This window comes from Oryza brachyantha, chromosome 3 (genome assembly GCF_000231095.2).
Source record: "Oryza brachyantha chromosome 3, ObraRS2, whole genome shotgun sequence".
In the NCBI taxonomy this organism is placed as follows: domain Eukaryota; kingdom Viridiplantae; phylum Streptophyta; class Magnoliopsida; order Poales; family Poaceae; genus Oryza; species Oryza brachyantha.
Window position 1 is genome coordinate 22,216,120 of NC_023165.2, and position 21,531 is coordinate 22,237,650.

Here is a 21,531-nt window from a genome sequence, read left to right on the forward strand (position 1 = left end):
TTTTCACCATGGTTAGTTTGTAACAAATGTATTTTAGCTCTATTTGATGAGAAATAGAATCTAATGCTATGGATGGGCGTGGATCGATCTGAGTAATTTAGGAGCGGCCTCGATTCAACTTTAAAAAAGTAAGTTTTACTATAAAATAAAAATTAATTTATTTCATTGAACTAAACTGACCCACGTCCATCCATAACTAATGCTAACAAAAAAAATCGATCCAAAATTACTAAGAAGACAATTAACATATGGATATGTATTTTAATCTTTTTTAGTATGATTGAGATGAAAGTATAGATTCTTATCTTCACGGGGCGATATAAGTGAGAAAAATATCAAAAACTTAATAAGATATACATACGAAGAATATATATTAAAAAATGTTATTAAGATGTACACAGAAAGAATCCAACAAAGGCACATATTTTCAGCTTTCTTTTCCACATATTTTCACATATTATTTTTCTAATCTTAAACTTTTGATATGCGCAAGTTTAATAATATATTTGTAAAACTAGATGCTAATAAAAATGAGTAACTAACGGTTTTAACACCATAATAAAAAACAGCTAATAAAAAAGAACCAAATTTACAAAAGATAATCCCCAAAAGGAATTCAATTTTGTGGAGACAATTGAGCCATGAATACATATTTTATCTCTCGATACGAATGAGGGAAAAGTACATATTCTTTGTCTTGATGCAAGGATTCAAAATGAGAAGAATGAAATCAGAAAAGCAATGAGGAGGCAGACAACCCGGCGTAGACCAAGGGAAGAAATAAAACCGCGGTGGAAACGAAATATTATTTTATTTTATTTATTTTTTTAACGAAATGGCCCACAAATCCCGCCTTTAAATACCGCCGCTCACCTCGCTCCTCTGCCCCTCTTCTCCTCACACCCAAGAAGCCTTCTTCCACCCTTCCTCTGCTCGTCCCAGCTCCTCCCGCATCCGCCTCCGCGCGGCTCCCCATTCCCGGAGACACCCCGAGCGAGACAGCCATGGGAATGGGGCCCCTCGAGAACGCGGCGTCGGCCGTGGACGCGGCGGCGGTGGAGGCGAAGGCGGCGGCGACGGCGACGGGCGGCGGGGGGTCGTACGCGGTGCTGCAGTGCGGGGAGGACTCGGAGTACGTGCGCAAGGCGTACGGGGGATACTTCGAGGTGTTCAGGGCGCTGCTGGCGGAGGACGGCGAGCGGTGGCGGGTGTACCGGGCCGTGCGCGGGGAGCTCCCGGGGGACGCCGATGCCGCGGCGCTCGACGGGTTCGTCATCTCCGGGAGCTGCAGCGACGCCCACGCCGACGACCCCTGGATCCTCGCGCTCGTCGACCTCATCCGCCGCCAGCACGCCGCCGGCAAGCGCATCCTCGGCGTCTGCTTCGGCCACCAGGTGCCCCCACCCTCCTCCTCCTCGATCTCCTCCTTGTTCGGTTCCGGTGGTTTGGTTGGTTGGTTCCCTCGTCGCTCTCGAGATCGGTGGGAGTTCCTTCCGAGGTTGGCGCCGCTTGGCGCGACGAGGCGGGGGTCGTCCCGTCCGAGAGCGCGGCGAGGCTGATTGGAGTGGCGTTGTTCTAGCGTCTTCTTAAGGAATTTTATTTTTCATATATACGTTTTGGCCTTAAAAGTTTAAACCATGCGCGGTAAAAATTTGAACTTTTAACTGAAGCACCTAATCGCATTGCCGCAATTTAAAGTGTTTTGATTCCGTGTTCAAAATTGAGAGATTCGTAAATGTGGATAAACCTGCAATGACTAGTTCACGAGTTGACAGGAGGTGAGCGAGTCATCGCAGTAATTCAAGGCATGAACAAAATTCTTGGAATGAATAAAAGTGCTTAAATATATAAACATTATAGTTTTTTTTTTCAGAAATTAGTCTTTTGAAAACAAATTAGTACTAGCAATGTTTTGGGCGTGAACCATGGGTCCATGCCGAGCCGCACTCGTGGCCAGAAAATACCCGGTTCTGGACATATGGGCCCCACTTCCTGTCACGTCCCATCCTGCTTAAAAAAATTAAAATCAATTACCTGGCCGCTTAAATATTCGTAATAAAATCAATTAGCTTAGGCTTAATCAATTAGTTCCGGACGGTTGATGACAGCCTGGCCGTGTGCCAAGACGGTTCACGTGAATACGCGAGCTGACGTGGCGGCCCCGGCTGAGCCTGAGCTCAGTTGCCGTTGAACACGACACCAAGACAAGCTGCCATTTTATATCCCCGTGCGGCGGCGGCCCCCTGTGGCCCCACCTGCGGCCGGCGGCGGGGCAGCAGCGCGGCAATCACACCGCCGTGGAGTCAAATCGTCGCCGGAGCCGCCGCCGCCGCTCGGGTTTTTGAATGGCTACAGCAAATCCACACGATTGGCGTGACGCGTCTAACCGAGCGAGCGGTCAGCGGTCGCTTTTTTTTGAAACCAAACCACCGGCGACAGCGCCCAAAGTGTGTGAGTTTAGGTTAGGTGGAGTGGGCTTACATGTTTGAAACCGGTCGCTCGTGCAAATTTATCGTGACAATCATGCTCACGAGAGGACTAATTTCTATATTTGTACCATAAAGTTCTCGAAAACCTGAATTTTTAGACGTAGAAGATGGTTTACCCCTGTCCTCGTTCGATCGTTCGATCGAAGAGTCGAGTTGTCTGTACGTTGCATGTAGAGAAGCACAAATTGTTTTGGTGTTCTTGGGGGGTATTGATTTTCAACTAGTCTCAAGTAGGATTGGTTTATTTAGTGATTAGTATAGTATAATCTTAGGATGCGTCCTGTGCCGATCGATCATAGCTTGATATCCAAGCATCGGCCGTGCCGCTGTTCAGAAGTCAAAGCTTTCCTGGCGCCGTACAAGCTGTGTCGAGGAGGTCAGCGTGTCAGGAACAGCTGCACTGCAAGAACAGTTGATTACATTCGGTGACGCGTTAGATCTCCCGTAGCTGTCTGAAAATGGATCCGGTGTTTATATCGCGCCAGCTCAGCTCGCGTGTGCCCTGTCGGTGTGTCCTCCTCCACATGGCTGGCTATGCCAAGTTCTACCAGTTGGAGTTAGTTGAAATGTGATGCGTCGCCGGCCGGCCCCGGCATTGCTGATGATGACCCCAGCGGCGAAGATGGAATCGATCGACTGTCAGGAGCACGTTTAGCTCATAAAAATGGCAACATTGGCCTTAATTATTCATGCATAGGACCGAGTTCGCAGTTGATCTGGTCTCTGCCTCTCTGAAGATCTGTGCATGTGACTGACTGCAGGCGTAGTTTTTACTTCACGTTTCAGAGATTTACAGTTCTTATATGGTTTTGCCGTACAAAGTTTCAGTTCTTGCAGTTTGCAAAATTATATATTCTTTTTCACAAGTGGCTAACCAGAGGAGTGATCGCTCTGCTGCAGATCCTGTGCCGGGCACTGGGCGGCAAGACCGGCCGGGCGAAGAAGGGCTGGGACATCGGCGTCAACTGCATCCACCCCACCGCCGCCGCGGCGAGGCTCTTTGCTCCTCTCCCGCTCCCCGTCCACTTGCCCATCATCGAGTTCCACCGGGATGAGGTACGTTTTCGCCGTATTCCAATGTTTGACATATTTATAAATAAAAAATAATTCGTAAATAAAACTGTTATATGTGTTCTTAGCAATTCAGAAAGTCAAGTCTTATAAGCATTAAAAAGATCACTTTAAATTTAAAATTAAAAATTTAAATTTTGGTTTATAAGCATAAACATAAGCAAAAGATTCAGAATTAGCAGCGACTGAACCGACGATGGCAATGCAGGTGTGGGAGCTGCCTCCTCAGGCTGAGGTGCTGGCACGATCGGAGAAGACCGGCGTCGAGATGTTCCGGCTCGGCGACCGCGTCATGGGCGTCCAGGGCCACCCGGAGTACAGCAAGGACATCCTCATGAGCATCGCCGACCGCCTCCTCCGCAACAATCTCATCCTGGTAATCCACCACTGAAAACGACTCAAAACACCCACACACACACAATGATTTCTTCAGCACAAAAAATAACTCAGGCACCAATGTGTAGCTTACTGTAGATGATCCGAAAAACTGAACTTTTCCAACTTTTTTTTCGTGTTGGCAGGATTGCCAGGTGGATTCGGCGAAGGCTAGCTTCGACGTGCGGCAACCTGACAAGGAGCTGTGGAAGAAGGTGTGCAGGGGTTTTCTGAAGGGGAGGCTTCAGTCGCAGCAGCAGAAGCAGCAGAAAGCGTCGGCGCAGCTGGTGCTATCGGACTCGCTCTACTTGTAAGAGCAGTTCAGGGGAGAAGGGCATTGGAGGGGCCTAGATTAATCCTTATTTTCTGGCTTCAGATTTGTACAGAGAAAAAAAACTAATTATGGGGAGCACTAATAAAGAGAGTAATTGGGTGGTTTAATTGGCAAAACCCCTTGTCACCATCTCATCTTCTATCATGCAATTTTCATTTTAATCGAATGTCCCTCCCCAAATACGGCACCACAAAGTATGATTCGTATTGAATTACTCATCACACACTACCAATACGAAAGTAAAAAAAGACTAAAGTATACTCCACTTTATCAAATTCTAATATAATTATTTTCTAGTTTATCAAATTTAAATGTAATTATTCATTTACTTTTATAAGCTCCAATATAAAGATTACTCTGAGATGAACTTAGTTTCACGAACTCGAATGTAATTATCACTTTGAAATAAAACTATTATGAGGCAATATACGCCACAGCTTAACCTACAAAGGTACAAACCCTAACTTTCATGGCTTCTAGTACTACACTATTACTACTAGAAGACCAAACCAACGAACAAAAAGAACCAGTGCCAAGTTCCTTTCACGGACAAACAGTGTGGCGTGCGTTTCGATTCGAGATCGAGATCGAGAAAGATCGAAGGAAGTGGAGGAGGAGGAAGGCAAATAGGCAATGGCATGGCCCTACAGAATCCGGCGCCGACCGCGGCCGGCCGGCCATGGATGGCCGCATCGGGTCGTCGCCGTCGAGGCCGCCAGCCAAGATCCAGACTCCGGCCACGCATGGCGCCATCTCGCGTGACCCCGTTGCGTCGCTGAGGAGATGACAGCGCCCGCGGTGCATGTGGTCCTGCCCGCTGCCCATGATGTCGTACGGACGGTAGAGGTGGGAGACCACCGCCGGCGCGCCGTCGAAGAGACAGATCCACCCGGCAGCCTTTTCCGGTAGAGAATTCTTTTTCATTAATAAACATTTTTAACAAGTAATTTTATTACTTAACTACTGGACAAATTTTTTTTAAAAGCTACATTAATGTTGGTGGTGTGGCAAACGTTGCAACATAGTCTGGTCGGTGTGGCGTGACAGTCTTGTCACGCCAATATTAGCGTGGTAGGACAATGTTGCACTGACAAATAGCATGGCAAGCCGTTTCGTCACGTCAATGTTAGTGGTGTGATCAAAAGGTTCGTGTGTACGGTAGTAATATTTTTTCCAAAGATTTAGTAATAAAATTATTTATTAAAAAATAAAAATAAAAAAATTTCTCCCGTAGGCAGGAAGGATTCAGGGACCGGTGGTGGGTTATGCTTGGCGATGGGACTGGGACCATTTCCTTTTTCTATTCGAGGGGACCGATTCTTTTTTTTTTCGGTGTGGGGGGGACGATTTATTTGTGAATGCAACTCTATTGGTTCGTTTTGGACCAGAACATGATTTATAAAAACAAACAAATATAGTTTTATTGAAATATATTTCAAAATAATTTCTACATATAATTTTTATGTTTTTAAATATTTCTGATTTATAGTCCATGGTCAAATTCAAAATGTTTGACCTTAGCCTTATCGAAGTGATTAATATTACAAGTAAATCAATGTATCAGTAATAGGTTCTTATGAATTGCTAATTTTAAGCCCTGCTACATATGTAACTAGTGTTGTAGTTAGTGTGTCTAACCAAGTACCTAACACATTATCAATCTAATATTTTCACTTATGTTTATACTTATAGGGGCATTTAACTTTTTGCCACTCTTAGAAATGACAATTAACATATTTGTCAACCGCTGTCTATGACATGTGGGCCCAGTGACAAATATGTTTAGCATAATTTTTAAGAGTGACAAAAAGTTAATTATTCCATACTTATAAGCTAAAATTTGATTTTTTTAACATTAGAATTAGAGTTGATTTTGGGGTTTTAATCATAGTTTATCTTTTGGAGTTTTATATTTGTTTGTAAAAAAACTTAAAAAGTAGTAGATTTTATTCTATTGTGTCCAGCTATAAAAATCACTTCCACAATGTATATAGTAGTCCATATAAGTACAATTTTTTGTGTAATATCTACTTTTATATCACATTGGGGATGCCCCTTATAACGTGGAGCGAGGATAATATATCTATAGCTAGAAGCTTAATTAGAACAAAATACAACGGATGTTACTTGCTTAGTGTTTAAACTGAGTTTAGATTGCTCCATGTGTCTTTAGATTGAAAGTGGTACATATATAAAATAAAAATAGATAAACTTTAGCTAAAAACTTTTCGTATAAACCCCTCACTTAACACAGCTTCGCCCCTGTCGATTATAGCCTCACTGAGCCATCAACAGTTAGTTTCGCCCAACCGCGTGATGGGCGTGTCTGCTTGGGCTTCTGTTCCAATGGGCTTTCCTGTTGGTTTGATCTATAGCACTTCTGCACTTAGCCACCGTCATCTAGAGGTTGACTACCTGCTTAGAGCAAGTTCATAGTCAACTGATAACTCTAATTCATCTATAGTTAATTTAATAGTCAATTCATATAATAGATATCTATAAAACATATGCTACTATGTCTCACCTGTCATACATACATTATATTTTAGAGTTCATGCTGCAACTGGCTACAAATTAGTAGACCATTATTTTTCTCTCTTCTCTTTTATATCCTTAAAATATATTTATAGCTGGTTTATAGTGTGTTATTGTACCTGCTCAAACGCTTCGAGACATTCGTCGTATACTCATATGGTGTTGTGTAATCCGCATCAGGAACCACACTTAACTTATGCAGATGGAACGTGCACCATACTTCCAACAGTTCGTAAGGAAAAAAAAAAGGATGCTACCACAATTTTCCACATTTTGCACGAGCAGCTACAGGCCTACGGCCGAGAATACACACGAGAGTACTGATGTACGATATTTTTTTTTCCGTTCATGCTTATACTTGTAAACCAAAATTTAAAATTTTAACCTTAAATAAAATTAGTTTAAAATTTTTTATGATAGTTTATTTTTTAATATTTATTTTTAAATAGTTAATACGTGCATACAAGTTTTCATAAATTAATTTTTATTTATAAATATACTATTTATATTTTTTTAAGAAAAAACCGAACAATAACAGGCCGCCCAACCTTAACATATGTGCTGCCGGCCATACGTACTACTAGAAGATAAGAAATACTAGGTGTCTAGGTTCGATGAACCACAACTTCACAAGCGGTACCAACATGATTGGTCCGTAAGAGCATCCCCAACAGCTCATCTATCCCATCCTTCATCCTAGAAATAGAGCATGAAGAGTAAAAGTTGAGCTCCAGCAGATCATCTATCTCATCATCTATTTTTGGATGTCATCCATATTAGGAGAGAAACTCTATATTTAGATGTTCTCTCTCCAATCCTCCAAATAGATATAGATGATGTCATATATAGATGATCTGCTGGAGTACAAAGGGATATCAAGGATGAAAGTGTTTTAGATGATCATCCAAATAAAGATATGGATGACCAAATTTAGATGAGCTGTTGGGGATGCTCTAATGCACTAATGTGGATTAGTGAATAGACGTAGCCGTCCCAACAGCTATGGAGCTGCTTTATTCTAAGGCCTTAATAATTAACTTTTTGCCACTCTTAGAAATGATATTAATATATTTGTCACTAGATCCACATGTCATAGACACATGAGGACCCACGTGTCATAGACAGCGGGTGGCAAAATATTAGGTGATATTTCTAAAAGTGGCAAAAAGTTAATGCCTCTTGTTTAGTTGCCAAAAATTTTTGGTAAAAAGGGTCACGTCCAACGTTTGATTGGATATCGAAAAAAGTTTTAGAATGAAAAAACAAATTTCAGATTCCGCCTGGAAACCGCGAGACGAATTTTTTGAGTCTAATCAATCCGTCATTAGCACATGTTGGTTACTGGAGCACTTATTACTAATAATGTCTTAATTAGGCTCAAAAGAATCGTCTCACGATTTTTCCTATAACTGTGTAATTAATTTTAATGTCCATGTATATTTAATGCTTCATTTAGATATCCAAATATTTAATGTGATGTTTTTGGAAAAGTTTTTGGAACTAAACAGGGCCTAAGTCGTTGCGAGAAATGCAACAGTAACCCAAAAGGGTCAATCTCACAGACACCGTTTCATCGGCCCTCTTTAGTTTCCAAAAAATTTTCCTAAAAAATATGCATTGAATCTTTGAGCATCTAAATGAGCATTAAACATAAATGAAATAAAAAATTAATTATACGGTTATGGGAGAAATCGTGAGACGAATCTTTTAAGCCTAATTAGCCATAAGTGCTACAGTAACTCATATATGCTAATGGCGGATTAATTAGGCTCAAAAGATTCTTCTCGTAGTTTTCAGGCGAGCCGTGAAATTCATTTTTTTCATTCGTATCTAAAAACATCCGGTCAAACGTCTGATGTGATAAAAAAAACCGTTTTTCCCAACTTGGACTTCAGATTTTAGGATGTGGACAGAAGGACAAAAGATGCTGAAACAAACAGGGTTCAAACAGGACAAAAAATTTACAACACTTTATCACAAATTGGGTACAATTTTAATAACACTTAGTTTGACATGATATGCTATCTATAAGTGTTGTTAAAACTGTACCCAATTTGTGATAAAGCTCTGTCAATTTGTGATGAAAAAATTATGTGTTACGTTATACTAAAGAAGGAATTAACAGCAATACTGCTTCTATTGATGTTTACTGATACGATGTAAAATAGAGGATAAAAACGCAAATGATGAAATATACATGGATAAAAATAAAATTCCTGAGAAAGGATAAAAATAAACTTTTATGACTGAACTATTAGTACCCTCCATCCAAAAAAAGGAATTGAGCTAAAAAAATGGTAAAAATAAAAACCCTAAAAAAACAGAGGTAAAATCAGTATTAGAGATTGAAGCATGGTAAGAGCGAAATTGCCCTATTTTTTAATGGTTCATATTACTCCCGGTCGTTGAATTCCGAGTACAGGATACGAGCCAGCAATCCTTTTCCACTAGAGGAAAAACCAAAGCAAACTAACCAGAACCGAGAAATTTTTTATTAAATAAACCTTTTAAGCATATACTTTTTATAATAAACTACCATGGAAACAATTTTCAAAACTAAACCTTCTCATCACACCTGGCATGGCTTACCTACACCAGTGGCGGCTAGCCGGTGGACTGGTCAATTGGGGGTTGGCGTGGAAGAGCTGACGAGGCGCTTCTGCCACGCGCGACTTTCTAGCGTTACAGAGTTAAACAAAACTGATATTTTTTTTTTGGAAAAGGCTAGATGCCTATATATACATTTTTTTTTTGGAAAAGGCTAGATGCCTATATATACTGGACTGGCTGCACTTTGGACGTGGCCTCTGACTTAAGTCAGAGGGATGCGGGTGGCTGACATGTGGGTCCCGTCGCCCATGGGCCCACATGTCTGTCACTATGACTTAAGTTAGAAGATCTCATTCCTGCACTAGTATTGTTGGGTTTTTTCTTGAAAAAGAGGAGTGGACATAATCTTGATGTATTACGTATGTATAAGTTCCGAAATCATATGCCAGAACATTTCACAATGTTTTAGTAAGTTAACTTTGAATCTCTACAGAGCAATAGTATGAGACAATTAACACGTTACAACAAGCATTAAGACTTAATTTAATGCTAATTACTAATTAGCATCAATATATATGAAAACATGTTGAAAAAAACCGTTGTAAAACCGTTATTACGTTTAAAAAAACCGTTTATAAACCGAAGTTGCTACGTTTGAAAAGGTGGTTGTCAGGTAATGCAATGGAACATTTCCAAGTGGGATTGGATTTCATTTACGAAATGAATGTTTATAGCGTTGGTGACTATGTGTGTACGCTTGCGGTGCAACCTTAATTGATGGTGCTAAGTAAATCCGGGATATAAAGCAATGAGGGCACATGTGTGTAGAGATAATCATGCAAGAAGAGACGAGTATAAATAGTATAAATAGGGAATGCATTCGGACACGAAAGCAACCTTAATAATAAAAATGAAATAGATCGATAAGATAGCCATCTAGTAGGTCATAACATTATGAACGTACAGTAACAAGCAGTACATGTATGGGTTTGGCTAAGGTGATGCCTCAGCTAGATCTAGAATTGCCCTTAGTAATTTTATGGCCATGATGATTCGGAGCAACATTGTCGATGCACATAGTGAATTTGCACAATCTAGAATTGCCCTGAGAAAAAAATTAGAGAAGATAAATAATATTATGCGTTGTTCAAAACAAGAACGGAGAGGAAAATACGTGAGATTTGTAACATTTGTAACGTACAATCGAAGTTGGTGTCTATGTTGGAACAAATGAAATATCTTCTTCGAATGTCTCCTGTTCAAACGATGTAGTCACCTGGCAATGAGTTCTACAATTGTATTTTGGAGCTCTGTCCATTCGGGGATACCTAATGAATTGTTCCTCCAATAAAATCTAGCAGATTGTACACGACGTTCGTACTCCATCCATGCATGAATGAATTGGGTTGTTGATTCGGGTTGGATAATCCTCTCATCCATGGGACGTAATCTCACTGTATCAATCCACTTTTCGAAGCCACATTTTTCTTTCTTCTTTCTAGGATTACGGTTTCGTTAGAAATGGTCACACTGATAAGTTTGACAAGTAGTTGGTATTGTATGCACAATGAAATAACTAACCACAAAGTCGTCGTCGATTATACGTGGACATACAAAGCATCGTTTAGATATAACATTGTAAAAAGAGAGAGATCCATCAAAATCAGACACACACGTACATACCATGGGGATTGGCTCCCCCTCAAATGTGATTCAAATCAGGGTTAGAATCCCTAGATTTTGGAGGGTCTCGAGGGATTAGGGTCGGGGGAAGAGGAGCAACGTTCTTCCGCACGTGCTAGAGAGATACTAGAAACCGAGAGGAGAAGAAGAGAGGAAGAAAGGTTGCGGCAGGCTGAAGCTATTTCCCCTGCCAGTGGCAAGCCTAGGGGTTATTTAGATGGGGTTAAACTTTTTAGCCCTATGTCACATCGAATGTTTGGACACTAATTTGAAGTATTAGACATAGATTAATCAAAAAAATAATTTTATAAATGAGAGCTAATCCGTGAGATAAATTTTTTGAGTCTAATTAATCTATAATTAGTAAATGTTTACTGTAGCATCACATAGGCTAATCATGGATTAAATAGGCTCATTAGATTCGTCTTGTGAATTAGTCCAAGATTATGTATGAATTTTATTTAGACTACGTTTACTATTTATAATAAGTATCCAAACATCCGATATGACTAGGGGCTAAAGTTTAGCCCATAAAAACAAACACCCCTACCTACCCTCCCCTGGTATAGAGGCATCAAAGCTGACCATTCGGGTGCCCAGGACCGCCACAAGTGCAGGTCTGCCAACTACTGCATTTTGCCACGTTAGCTTCAGTGGCGAAAATGTTCAGATTTGACAATTGTTTCCCCTACTTATTTAATAAAAAAATCTAGAACCGAAATCAACTTTTTAGTCTCCACTGAGACTAGCAAAAGTAATTTCAGTTATAGTTATGGTTAACCAACCAAATTAATATAAGGAGGTATTTGTTTTCTTTAGCCCTTAGTCGCATCGAATGTTTGGACTAGTAAACGTGTCTATTAATCAAACTCATCTATAATCTTAGACTAATTTGCGAGATGAATCTAATGAGCCTAATTAATCCATGATTAGTCTATATGATGCTACAGTAAATATTTACTAATTATAGATTAATTAGGCTCAAAAAATCCGTCACGCGTATTAGCTCTCATTTATAAAATTAATTTTTTTAAACATCTGATATGACATGAGACTAAAAAGTTTAGTCTCATCTAAACAACCGGAGATTAAAGCATATTAGGCTATAAGCCTTATTAGTGAAGATGTCTTTGGTTATTAAAGCATAAAAATTATAAAAGAGATTTTTATATTACAATCTCAATATGTCAAAATCGAACTACACAGTACTGGCTTTTCCCAAACCAAAATAACAAAATTAATGAAATGCCCACCTACACTTTCCACTAATCAGGAAAGTTAATGGGCCGCAAGCGGCAAGCCTAACCTGATTTCCCCTTTGCACAACGTCGGCAGTTTGTACTAAGTACGCACTTTCCCAACTATTTAAGTATTTTTAATAAAATATTTCTATATAAAAATTCATCATCCAACTTTATAAAGTAGACTATCAATTTTATATTAGTTAATTTTATTATCTATTATATTAAATAGTTATAAAAAATTGAATAATCTTTCAACGGGAAGAAAAAGAACACAGCCTTGTGCCCTTGTCGCTGATCTCTTTAGCTTGGGCCAGGAACCATGAAAGAGTAACAACCTCGAAACACTAAGCCATAATAAAAAAGTAACAGCCGAAACATGAAACCATACTCAAAGAGTAACATCATGTTTAATTTCAAATATTTGACACCCAGAGCCATGGCGGCAGTTCTTGAAATTTAGGATAGTAGAATGTACTACTCCCAAGACAACATACGATACCACAAACCCAAGCGTACCAATGATAATCAGAGTACAGCCATAAGTAGTGGCACAAGTTCACAAATTTGCCAAGTTATTCATGTAATCATGAGAGTAAAGCGAGGCCCAATTAATAAAAATTCCAACCGGCCATCAGCTTAAGCAGTTGCACCACCACGGCGGCACTCGTTCAGCATATCCAGGTAGAATTGGCACTTGCTGATGTCACTTCCATAGTTGTTGATGCACTGCAGTACAAAAACCAAACAATTAGGATAGGACGACCCCACGGTAATGCTGGATTTCGGACAACCTCCACGGTAATGCTATCAACATGTAGAATGTTGTGACAGTATGAATCCACCGTTAACCTTATGATTAACAATGATGGTTTCTATTCCTATAGGCAAAAGAACTATTGGGTATGAAACATTTCAAATCAACAACGATTAGATCGATATCAACCAGAGAATGGTGAGGGGAATATGCAAGTCTGATCAATTTTAGGAGTAAAACAAAAATAGATCGACAAAGCATTGCTAAAATCATCCTCACGGTAAATGGAAATAGATTAAAGTAGCCAGAAACAAAAGGTGACTGAACCAAAATGGGCAGGAAAACATACGTCTTGGAAGGCCTTGGAATGGATGCTGCATGAGTCGGATGCAGCGGCGTTGCCCATTGGGGTGACAGAGGCAGCGGCCTCAGAGACAACGGTTTCATGCTGAATGGTCCGCGGACCCATTACAGCATCAACTGCCCTGTGTGCCATGGCACTGCCAGTACCGAAAGCCATGCCTGCATAGATGTAAAAAAGTACCTATTAGAATCTGCATTGATAATTAGTGCCATTCATTCCAATTAAACACACAATGCTATTCATTTGAATTAAATCAAAGCAAAATAATGATACCTTGAGCAATAGTGGACCCAATTCCTCCCAGGATAGAGCCACCACCGCTCTGGGTGGGAGCTGGAGGAGGAGCCTGCCTTGCTGCAATGAACAATTGCAGATGCGAATCAAATAGGAATTAAGCAGACTACTGGTAAAAAAATAATGAATAGCTATGGAACTCCAGCAGGGACATATCCATACCTGGCTGCGGAGGGTTCCGCACTGGAGCAGCACGTGGGGCAGGGCGAGACCTTCCTGCAAATTAAGTGCCAAAATGAGGATCTCCATGTCAAAAACAAAATGGGTTGATACGTTCCACACTAATCCATACAGATGTAGGGCATATATAATACATAAACAGTAACTTTGTATCAGAATCTATCTAAGGATGAACAGAAATTCAGATCCCTTCCATCAAATATTCTTTTTGCTATGTGCCCCAGTCTGAACCAAATGCAAAATACTAAGCAGCAGGTTATTCATGAGGCACATTCTTTTTTACTAACATCTTAGCACAGTACTAGAGTTATATAAGTGGTAGTTTAACTAATTTTAGTCATTCAGAACATAAGTTATCTAACACATTTAAATTGTGTATTTAGCCTATTTAAATCTTGAGGCCCAGACACCATGGTGCACCAGTTAATTTACCTATATACATATTTATATTTATATATATACACCAATCTTAGTATTAGTACATCTCACAAGTTTTCCAAGAAATTGACTAAAAAGGAGAAATGACAGAATGCGCAATGCTGATCAAAAGGCAACCCATCAGATAAGGGAATTGTACTTAGAACAGTCAATGCAGTCAATAACATCTCTATATGCCCCCTAACTAAGCCAAGATAGCATGTACAACTATAATGGCTACTCAAAAGGCAGAGTATGAGTTCCAACCCAAAATGAAAAAACAATCTTAATGCACAATGTTTAAGGCCATTCAGTGAACAACCCTAAAAAGAAGGAAATTACACATAGAACAGCCAAAGCAGTCAATAACATCTTTATATGCCCACTAACTAAGCCAAGATAGCATATACAACTAACATGGCTACTCAAAAAGGCAAATAGTTCAAGCTCAACAGAGGAAGAGAATCAAAAAACTCTTAATGCAAGTTCAACACTACTTCCCAATAATCAAATATGAAAGTGGTAGCCAAGTGGAACTAAAGAGCAGGAATTAGAAAACAATGTATATCTAGAGCATCTTGGTATCATTTCCGGTTAAGAACTTAAAATAGATGAAACACCCAAGCCCAAGTAAATTTGAAAACTTTCACAGCTATGATGTCTACTCATGAAGGCAAATATGAAATCGTATAATAATGATAAAATAAACACAAAAAGTGAATTTTAATGCACAAGGCTAAAATGCAAAGTTGCTGATGTGGATGGAAAAACGTAGCAAGAAATAGAAGCAAACACGGTAATTTGATGATAGAATGTCTAGAGCTGCTTGGGGAGCATCGCGAATTATGGTTTACAAGGCGCTCCCTCAAAAGGCCCAAGTGGACATCACATTGCCCATCCGTATGCGCCTCCTAACTAAGCCAGAACAGTATGCAGAACTGTAGTGGCTACTCACAGAGGCACATGTGGTGCGAAGCTATCGAGCTATTGATAACGATGAGCTTATCATAGCACATCCACGATACAATTCACAACTGAAGATAAACCACAGATATATGGAGTCCATATGAGAAAGGATCAATGGAAATTTCCTTTCCTTAATGCTAACATGGATTCAAACTTTGTTATATGCCCCTGTCTGAACCGCCTGCGAACAATTCGCAATCGGTTATTCAAGAAGCAATCGATCTGTCTCTGGTCTAAAAACGGCCCTTTTAATAACTACCCAAACACGGGGGAGCCTACCTACCTACAGATCTGACCATTCTACCAGCTAAATCCGGGGAACCGATCCTACAGACCGTCAGCCGCAAAACATCAGACTACGAATCGTCTATCAGATACCCCACTCGCAGGCGGATCGAACTCAACCCCAAAACCTACCACCCCGAACGAGGTCAGATCCGGGAAGAAACCAACGAGCGCGGGAGCGGAGCCATGAGTCGTTGCTGCTAGGGCAGGTAGGGAAGCGTGGGGTGGGGGTGGTTTACCTGAACTGCGGCGAGCCATGGCGGCGGCGACGGGAGCGGACGAAACCCTAGAGGCGGCGACGGAGGCGGGGGGGAATGAACAGGGAGAGGACACCAACGGATCGGAAGGGTGAACGCGAGCCACGCCTAGGGTTAGCTTTTATAGCCACGGGAGCGGGATTTTTTTTTTCGCTCGCGTTGCGCAAACCTCCCTCCCACCTTCTTGCAAGACACGCCAAGCTGACATGTGGGCCAGAGCGTGTTTGCGGATGACAGGTGGGACCATGACGTGTGGGGTCCACAAGTCGGAAGCACCGCTGTGAGGTAGCCGTCTTTGACCATGGGAGCTGGGAAGGATATGCTCGGAAGACTCTGGATTCCACCAGATGAGGGCATCAACGGATGAAATACCAGGAGAACGGCGATTTTTTCTATTTCTTTTTTTATTTTCCTTTTGCGTTCGGCCGTGATAAATAAAGGTGAAAATTGATTCGTAATTCTTCCAATGTCAAAGAAATTTGACAAATTTGTCCATAAATAAATATATTCAGCGCACCATTTCTTCTGGACAATGACAATATCTATTGTAATCTTTTTTTTCTTCTACGATGACTTGGGCTTGTCCTAAAATTCCAACGGATAATGGATTCAGTGGCAGATCCAAATCCGAAGGTTGAGGGTTGCTTATCTTTTTCTTTCAATTTTTCTTCATTTTTCTCTCCCCTATGGAACACCAGTTGATTTCAAGAAGTTTATTAACAGATGCTGATGAAGGCTCAGGAGCTCGGATTCATTCCGGCGCTAATGTGTCCACCGTTGTCTTTTTACATATGCTTATAAACAAAAATTTAAATTTTTAACTTTAAATCTAGAGTTAATTTTAGGCTTTTTATCATATCTTTTTCAGTCTTACTTTTAGATAGTTAAAAACACGTGCTTAAAAGTTTTATTCATAAATTATTTTTGTTTTGTAAATATGGTATTTGGTTGAAAAAGCCAAACAATCTTCCGTATAATTAGTAAGAACAAAACAACACAGGACACACCTTGAAGTATAGTAAAAATATTCTAAAAATCTGTGAACTAATCTCCACATTTAGTTAGGTCCAACAAGCAAGCTCCGACACAGAGCCAAACGCATGCACGCACCGATGGCATTGAAAAGAAAAGGGTAAGCAACAGTATGCAGCAAAACATCAGAAAATTTAGGCTATCAATCCAAGTCAAATGCCCACAATAAAATGATATAGCCAACTTTGCAGTTCCAATCCCCTCGACAGGAGAAGGCGTTAATTTTACAACTCGCAGTGGGTGCGGCTCCATGTATAGAAATAAAATTTCAATATCTGGCATGTGGCCAAAGTGGCCGAGTAGATAAGATAGATCACCGTGCAGCTTCGCATTGGCTTTTTTATCTATTGTATTGGCGCTGCCATGCCTTCACTTGAACATGGAAATGTCGAAGACGAGGGCAGAGCCATCGGTTGACACCGAGACCACGGAGTTGCCGTCAGCGGAGACGGCGAGCGACTGCACGACATCGCCGTGGCCGGCGAAGGCCCTGACGCACTCCCCGGAGAGGCTGTCCCAGACTCGCACCATGCCGTCGATGCACCCTGACGCCACAAATCTTGACGAGCCGAGCCATGCCAGGGACGTCACTCCCTCCTGATTGTTTCATCAGCACAAGCAGCCCCAAATACTGTAAGAAATGTAAATGGTGGTGCAGGACGAAAAAAGGAAGGAACGGGCTACAGTTTTGTGCTTACATCATGGTTGCAAGTGCATCGGATCGATTGGCGAGCAAGGTCCCAGATAATGAGCTTCTGATCCATGCTCCCTGTTGCCACCCAATTGTAACTGCACACAACACGGTAGGTCAATATGAGAAATGTGCAGTGTTAAACAGAGTAACCATAAACACTCCAGGGATCCACCATCGTATTCAGAAACAGTACCTTGGTGAGATACCAACACACTCAATAGAGCCACTGTGGCCATCCAATGAACCAACAACCTGCAAAACAAAGTCACTACTTCTATTAGACATCTTAGCCGCCTCTCTTCTGAGGTGCTGTGGTTGCCGCCAGTTTCTCTCAGACGGCTTTGTTTGTGTATAGCTTTTTTCGGTTTTTTGGACCTTCTGTATTCTTTCTCCCTAAGTCTTAATAAATTTCGGGACAGGTCCCGTGGAATTAGACATCTTAGTCCCAAACAGTAATGTATACATCTCCTAACAAAACAAAACTTCTATTAGACTAGCTTTAATCATAAATACGCTTACCTGGCCTGAGTTTATGTTCACAACATGCACAGAATTATCCTTTGAGCCACTAACGATTGTTTGGGAATCCAAAGTAATTGATAAGCATGTTACTCCATCCGTATGATAGCCATGGCCTGGAGACAAAAGAAAAGATCAGAATTTGATGTCCACACTGAGAGTATATATGAATTCAATAATATGGTGATAGCAATACCAACGTAGATGATAATTTACCTCGGATAACATGCCTGCTTTGAGCAGTTCTTGGGTCCCATAATCTCAATGATGCATCATCTGATCCGGTACAGATAAGTTTACCTTCAGAAGTGTGCATATTAGCAAACAATATTTTCATTGAAAACCATGTTGCCATTGCAGAGCTTCTATGTGAACAGCTAAATAAAGATGGTAGGAGAAAATATCCATGCTAAAGCATCCCAACAATTTGTTTAGGCAGAGGTTAACTAATCAAATTAACAACCTAAGCAAATTATTATTGATCAGGGAAATATATTGGTACCATCTGGAGTAAAATCACCACATGTCACTGTGCTACTATGGCCAGCAAAGGTATTAAGAATGGCATTATGGTCAGCGTTCCACATCCACAAATTACAGTCTTCTGATCCTGCAATTATCAGATGCCCTCGTGGATGCCATTTAAGCCACTACAAAACGAATGGCATACAATTACACCATAGAATTCACATTTTGGGAGAGGAAACAGGAATTTGTCAGGGGAAATAAATTCAACTATCAAATGAAATTAACCTGAATCATCTCACCTCGAAGCCAGATCCAGAACCCTCAAGGGTTCCCTGAAGGGCTCGTGTAGCTGTATTCCACACATTTATGCATCCATCAAAACTCCCAGAAGCCAAAAGATTCCCATCTGAGCTGAAAGCAACTGTACAGACTGTATCTGTGTGCCCTGTATTGGAAAACTACTACATTAGTTCAACAAAATTCCTAGCATCAACAATCTGCGATGATAATTATTATGTGACAATTAATTGCAACAATAATGTGAATGCAGATGAATCTAAATCAATGGGCCATAGGAAATCTCAAAATTCTTTGATACAAAGTATCCAGAAAGCTCGTGGGTACTACCAACTTGCCATCACTGACATGCATGAGAAAACAGAGAAATTTAATGTAAAATGGTTGATATAAACTGAGCAAATAATTTGTGTGCATGAGATCAATATATAACAATTGAAATGCTAATATGTTGTTTGTAGACACCATAGACATTATGCAAACATTTTCCAATTAACAAAAAATGGATATGTCATCTTCATAGACGAAAGAAATGGAAGCAAAAGCAAGATGTGGCAGTTAATATTTTTAAAAGGTGCAAAGGAACATAGATGTTCCCATGAATATTTCAGATACAACAAACTAACTTGGTAATAGTTAATAAGTAAAACATACCGGCCAGCTCTAAAACATCCTCTGCTGATCCAATTTTCCACAGGAATCCTCTATCATCTTTCCCTCCAGTAGCCACAAGTGATGCATCTGTAGGACTGCATGCAGCAGAGTATATCTCGTCTGTGCAGAAGAATAGGAAGTATCAGAATGCATGTAATAAAACTGCGTGGATAAGTATATCTGGGATACAAATAAATGGGAGCCATTGCAGCCTGAGCTACGAATGGTGTGGTTCAGAGAACAGTGCATGAATGTTACTCCAGCATCAGAAAAATCATAATTTTATACTCTTGCACCAGCTTGCCTGTATGAGCACGGAATGCGTATTGGGAATCATCCTCTTGCAAATCTGAACTTGAAAGAAAAGAGGATTACAAACCAAATTTCACAAGTAAGCAACTGAAGAACCAATTGCAACTAAAATTCTAGAAAAGGAAAAGGTGTCTCTAGGATCTAACACGAGCTGTAGAAATAAAAATCTACAACAATTGTAACTTGCTTTACAACACAATTAAGGTTAGACGGAATATGTCGAACTGTCATATTTCTCACAATATTTCCATCATTTCGGATCACAATAATATGTTAGATTAAAAGAAAGCAGTCTGCTGATTGCCAGCACATCTAAAAGCAGTTGCACCACACGACACTATCTGAATCAACCTCAAAGCCAAATGTAGCATCAGATATACAGTAAAACATGCCTAACAAGATAATACTAAAACAGAAGTGCATTCAGAAAAACTCCAAATCCTCAGCTCTACCTATTGCCATGGTTGTAATTTTGCTTAAGAAGTTATGAGTTAAGATCACCAAGACCCATGTAACTGTAGGAAAAGGTGACAAACCATTATTAAACAGTATAACAGCACAATAGTAGTCCGGAAATGCATCCAAAAGAACTGTTCCAGTTAATTCAGCCCCCTATCTACTGCCCATGATTGTAATTCCACTTAATAATTGAACTAATGATCATCAAGAAGGGAGAGTAAGCTTTCATGCTTTCATTTGTCAAATTTCGGCAGGATGGTAAAGAAAAAAAAGAAGCACAAGGCACTACACCTTGTTGCCTACTAAGAAACTAAGAGAAAAACTATTGTCCAAAGCATCATGCTGAGCATTAGGATGCAACATACCCATCCCATCGCCGTCATCATCATCCTCTTCATCACGGTCAGGGAGATCTGAACAACACAACCAGCATAATAAGCACCAAGCGCCAGCCAGGCAACAGGCAGGAAGCAAATACATGCATAGTAAGTTAGTAACAGTGTAATACCGACCTTCCTCATCGATGGGTATCTCGTTGATGATGTCCTCCTCATTGATGAATACCTCCTCCCCATCAGAACCCTCACCGGGGACCTCACCCGAGATGCTCATCGTCTTCTCCGGCGAGCAGTGGCGTAGCCAGGAAATTTTCTATGGGTAGTCCTGTCCAAACTCTAACATCGTAACTTGACACGACATAAAAAAATTAAACATCACATCACATATATGGATAAAAATTTAGATAAATTATGATAGAATATAGAATTCACATCTTACACCATCAATAATCGACTAATTTAACAAGTTCAAAATGTTCAAGTACTACAAGATAGATGGTTCAAATACAAAAGATGTTATACATAAATAGGAAATTATAGTTCAGCTATTTAGACTTCAGTCTATGCTTGCCTTAGCCATGACATGAAAGAGTTTATTATCTCTTCCTCGCTAGTTTATTATCTCTTACTAATTTTCATTTGCACATGAGCATAGCCATAATTTTCATAGTGAGTATGCAAACTTTATGTGCACTAGTAACTTACTTAGTTACGCACTTATTGTCTTACTGTCTAAAAAACTAAGATAGAGAGAGAGAGAGAGCACTCACAAGTCACAACAGACAGCAAATGGGAGCTGGGAGGCCGGCCGGCTGAGGCAGCGCGGCACCGAGCGACGGGCGAGCAGGCTGGGCGGGGCGACGGCCGACGGGCGGCGGGGCGCAGGCGAGGCAGCGGGCGTCGGCCGATCAGGTGCAGGCGGCGCGGCGGGCGACGTGCGGCGGGCGACCGGCTGTGGGC

The 21,531-nt window shown here is 40.7% G+C and overlaps 3 protein-coding genes and 1 non-coding gene across 6 annotated transcripts; 1 reads left to right on the forward strand and 3 right to left on the reverse strand.

Moving 5' to 3' along the window:
* Nucleotides 1-874: 874 nt before the first annotated feature.
* Nucleotides 875-4,385, forward strand: LOC102714995 (gamma-glutamyl peptidase 5-like). Its single transcript, XM_006650355.3, has 4 exons — nt 875-1,394; nt 3,390-3,545; nt 3,769-3,936; nt 4,082-4,385. The coding sequence occupies exons 1-4, from the start codon at nt 1,005-1,007 to the stop codon at nt 4,247-4,249; spliced, it is 882 nt and encodes a 293-aa protein (XP_006650418.1). The 5' UTR covers nt 875-1,004; the 3' UTR covers nt 4,250-4,385.
* Nucleotides 4,386-12,656: 8,271 nt separating this feature from the next.
* LOC102715279 (uncharacterized protein C6C3.02c) lies at nt 12,657-14,478 on the reverse strand. Its single transcript, XM_040521795.1, has 5 exons — nt 14,451-14,478; nt 13,856-13,909; nt 13,673-13,753; nt 13,385-13,557; nt 12,657-13,007 (listed from the first exon to the last, which is right to left on the reverse strand). Exons 1-5 carry the CDS (start codon nt 14,476-14,478, stop codon nt 12,918-12,920), a joined length of 426 nt encoding a protein of 141 aa, XP_040377729.1. The 3' UTR covers nt 12,657-12,917.
* Nucleotides 14,479-15,100: 622 nt separating this feature from the next.
* On the reverse strand, nt 15,101-15,216 carry LOC121054062. Its single transcript, XR_005811528.1, has one exon. It is a non-coding gene; the product is annotated as a small nucleolar RNA U19 (small nucleolar RNA).
* A 1,700-nt stretch (nt 15,217-16,916) lies between these two features.
* LOC102715555 (angio-associated migratory cell protein) lies at nt 16,917-21,427 on the reverse strand. Of its 3 annotated transcripts, none has more exons than XM_006650358.3 (12): nt 21,342-21,427; nt 20,746-20,896; nt 20,599-20,646; nt 19,767-19,811; nt 19,463-19,582; nt 18,811-18,956; nt 18,546-18,693; nt 18,260-18,343; nt 18,044-18,159; nt 17,718-17,776; nt 17,529-17,619; nt 16,917-17,427 (listed from the first exon to the last, which is right to left on the reverse strand). In XM_006650358.3, the coding sequence occupies exons 2-12, from the start codon at nt 20,843-20,845 to the stop codon at nt 17,200-17,202; spliced, it is 1,185 nt and encodes a 394-aa protein (XP_006650421.1). In that variant the 5' UTR covers nt 20,846-20,896; nt 21,342-21,427; the 3' UTR covers nt 16,917-17,199. The 3 variants fall into 3 exon arrangements, with proteins under 3 accessions (XP_006650421.1, XP_006650422.1, XP_006650420.1); XM_006650359.3 differs by having other exon boundaries at nt 20,746-20,907; nt 21,342-21,423; XM_006650357.3 differs by having other exon boundaries at nt 20,746-20,919; nt 21,342-21,423.
* Between the last annotated feature and the right edge of the window lie 104 nt (nt 21,428-21,531).

What these genes read in the sequence shown, in the direction of transcription:
- LOC102714995 (XM_006650355.3), top strand. Translation starts at nt 1,005, where the DNA reads ATGGGAATGGGGCCCCTCGAGAACGCGGCGTCGGCCGTGGACGCGGCG. An exon ending in TCGAGTTCCACCGGGATGAG is followed by an intron (nt 3,546 to 3,768) that starts GTACGTTTTCGC and finishes ATGGCAATGCAG; the next exon opens with GTGTGGGAGCTGCCTCCTCA. An exon ending in TCCGCAACAATCTCATCCTG is followed by an intron (nt 3,937 to 4,081) that starts GTAATCCACCAC and finishes TCGTGTTGGCAG; the next exon opens with GATTGCCAGGTGGATTCGGC.
- LOC102715279 (XM_040521795.1), bottom strand. Translation starts at nt 14,478, where the DNA reads ATGTTATTGACTGCATTGACTGTTCTAA. An exon ending in GACTGCATTGACTGTTCTAA is followed by an intron (nt 13,910 to 14,450) that starts GTACAATTCCCT and finishes CTTAATTTGCAG; the next exon opens with GAAGGTCTCGCCCTGCCCCA. An exon ending in GCGGAACCCTCCGCAGCCAG is followed by an intron (nt 13,754 to 13,855) that starts GTATGGATATGT and finishes TGTTCATTGCAG; the next exon opens with CAAGGCAGGCTCCTCCTCCA.
- LOC102715555 (XM_006650358.3), bottom strand. Translation starts at nt 20,845, where the DNA reads ATGAGCATCTCGGGTGAGGTCCCCGGTGAGGGTTCTGATGGGGAGGAG. An exon ending in AAGCAGGCATGTTATCCGAG is followed by an intron (nt 18,160 to 18,259) that starts GTAAATTATCAT and finishes TTTTGTCTCCAG; the next exon opens with GCCATGGCTATCATACGGAT. An exon ending in TGAACATAAACTCAGGCCAG is followed by an intron (nt 17,777 to 18,043) that starts GTAAGCGTATTT and finishes TTTGTTTTGCAG; the next exon opens with GTTGTTGGTTCATTGGATGG.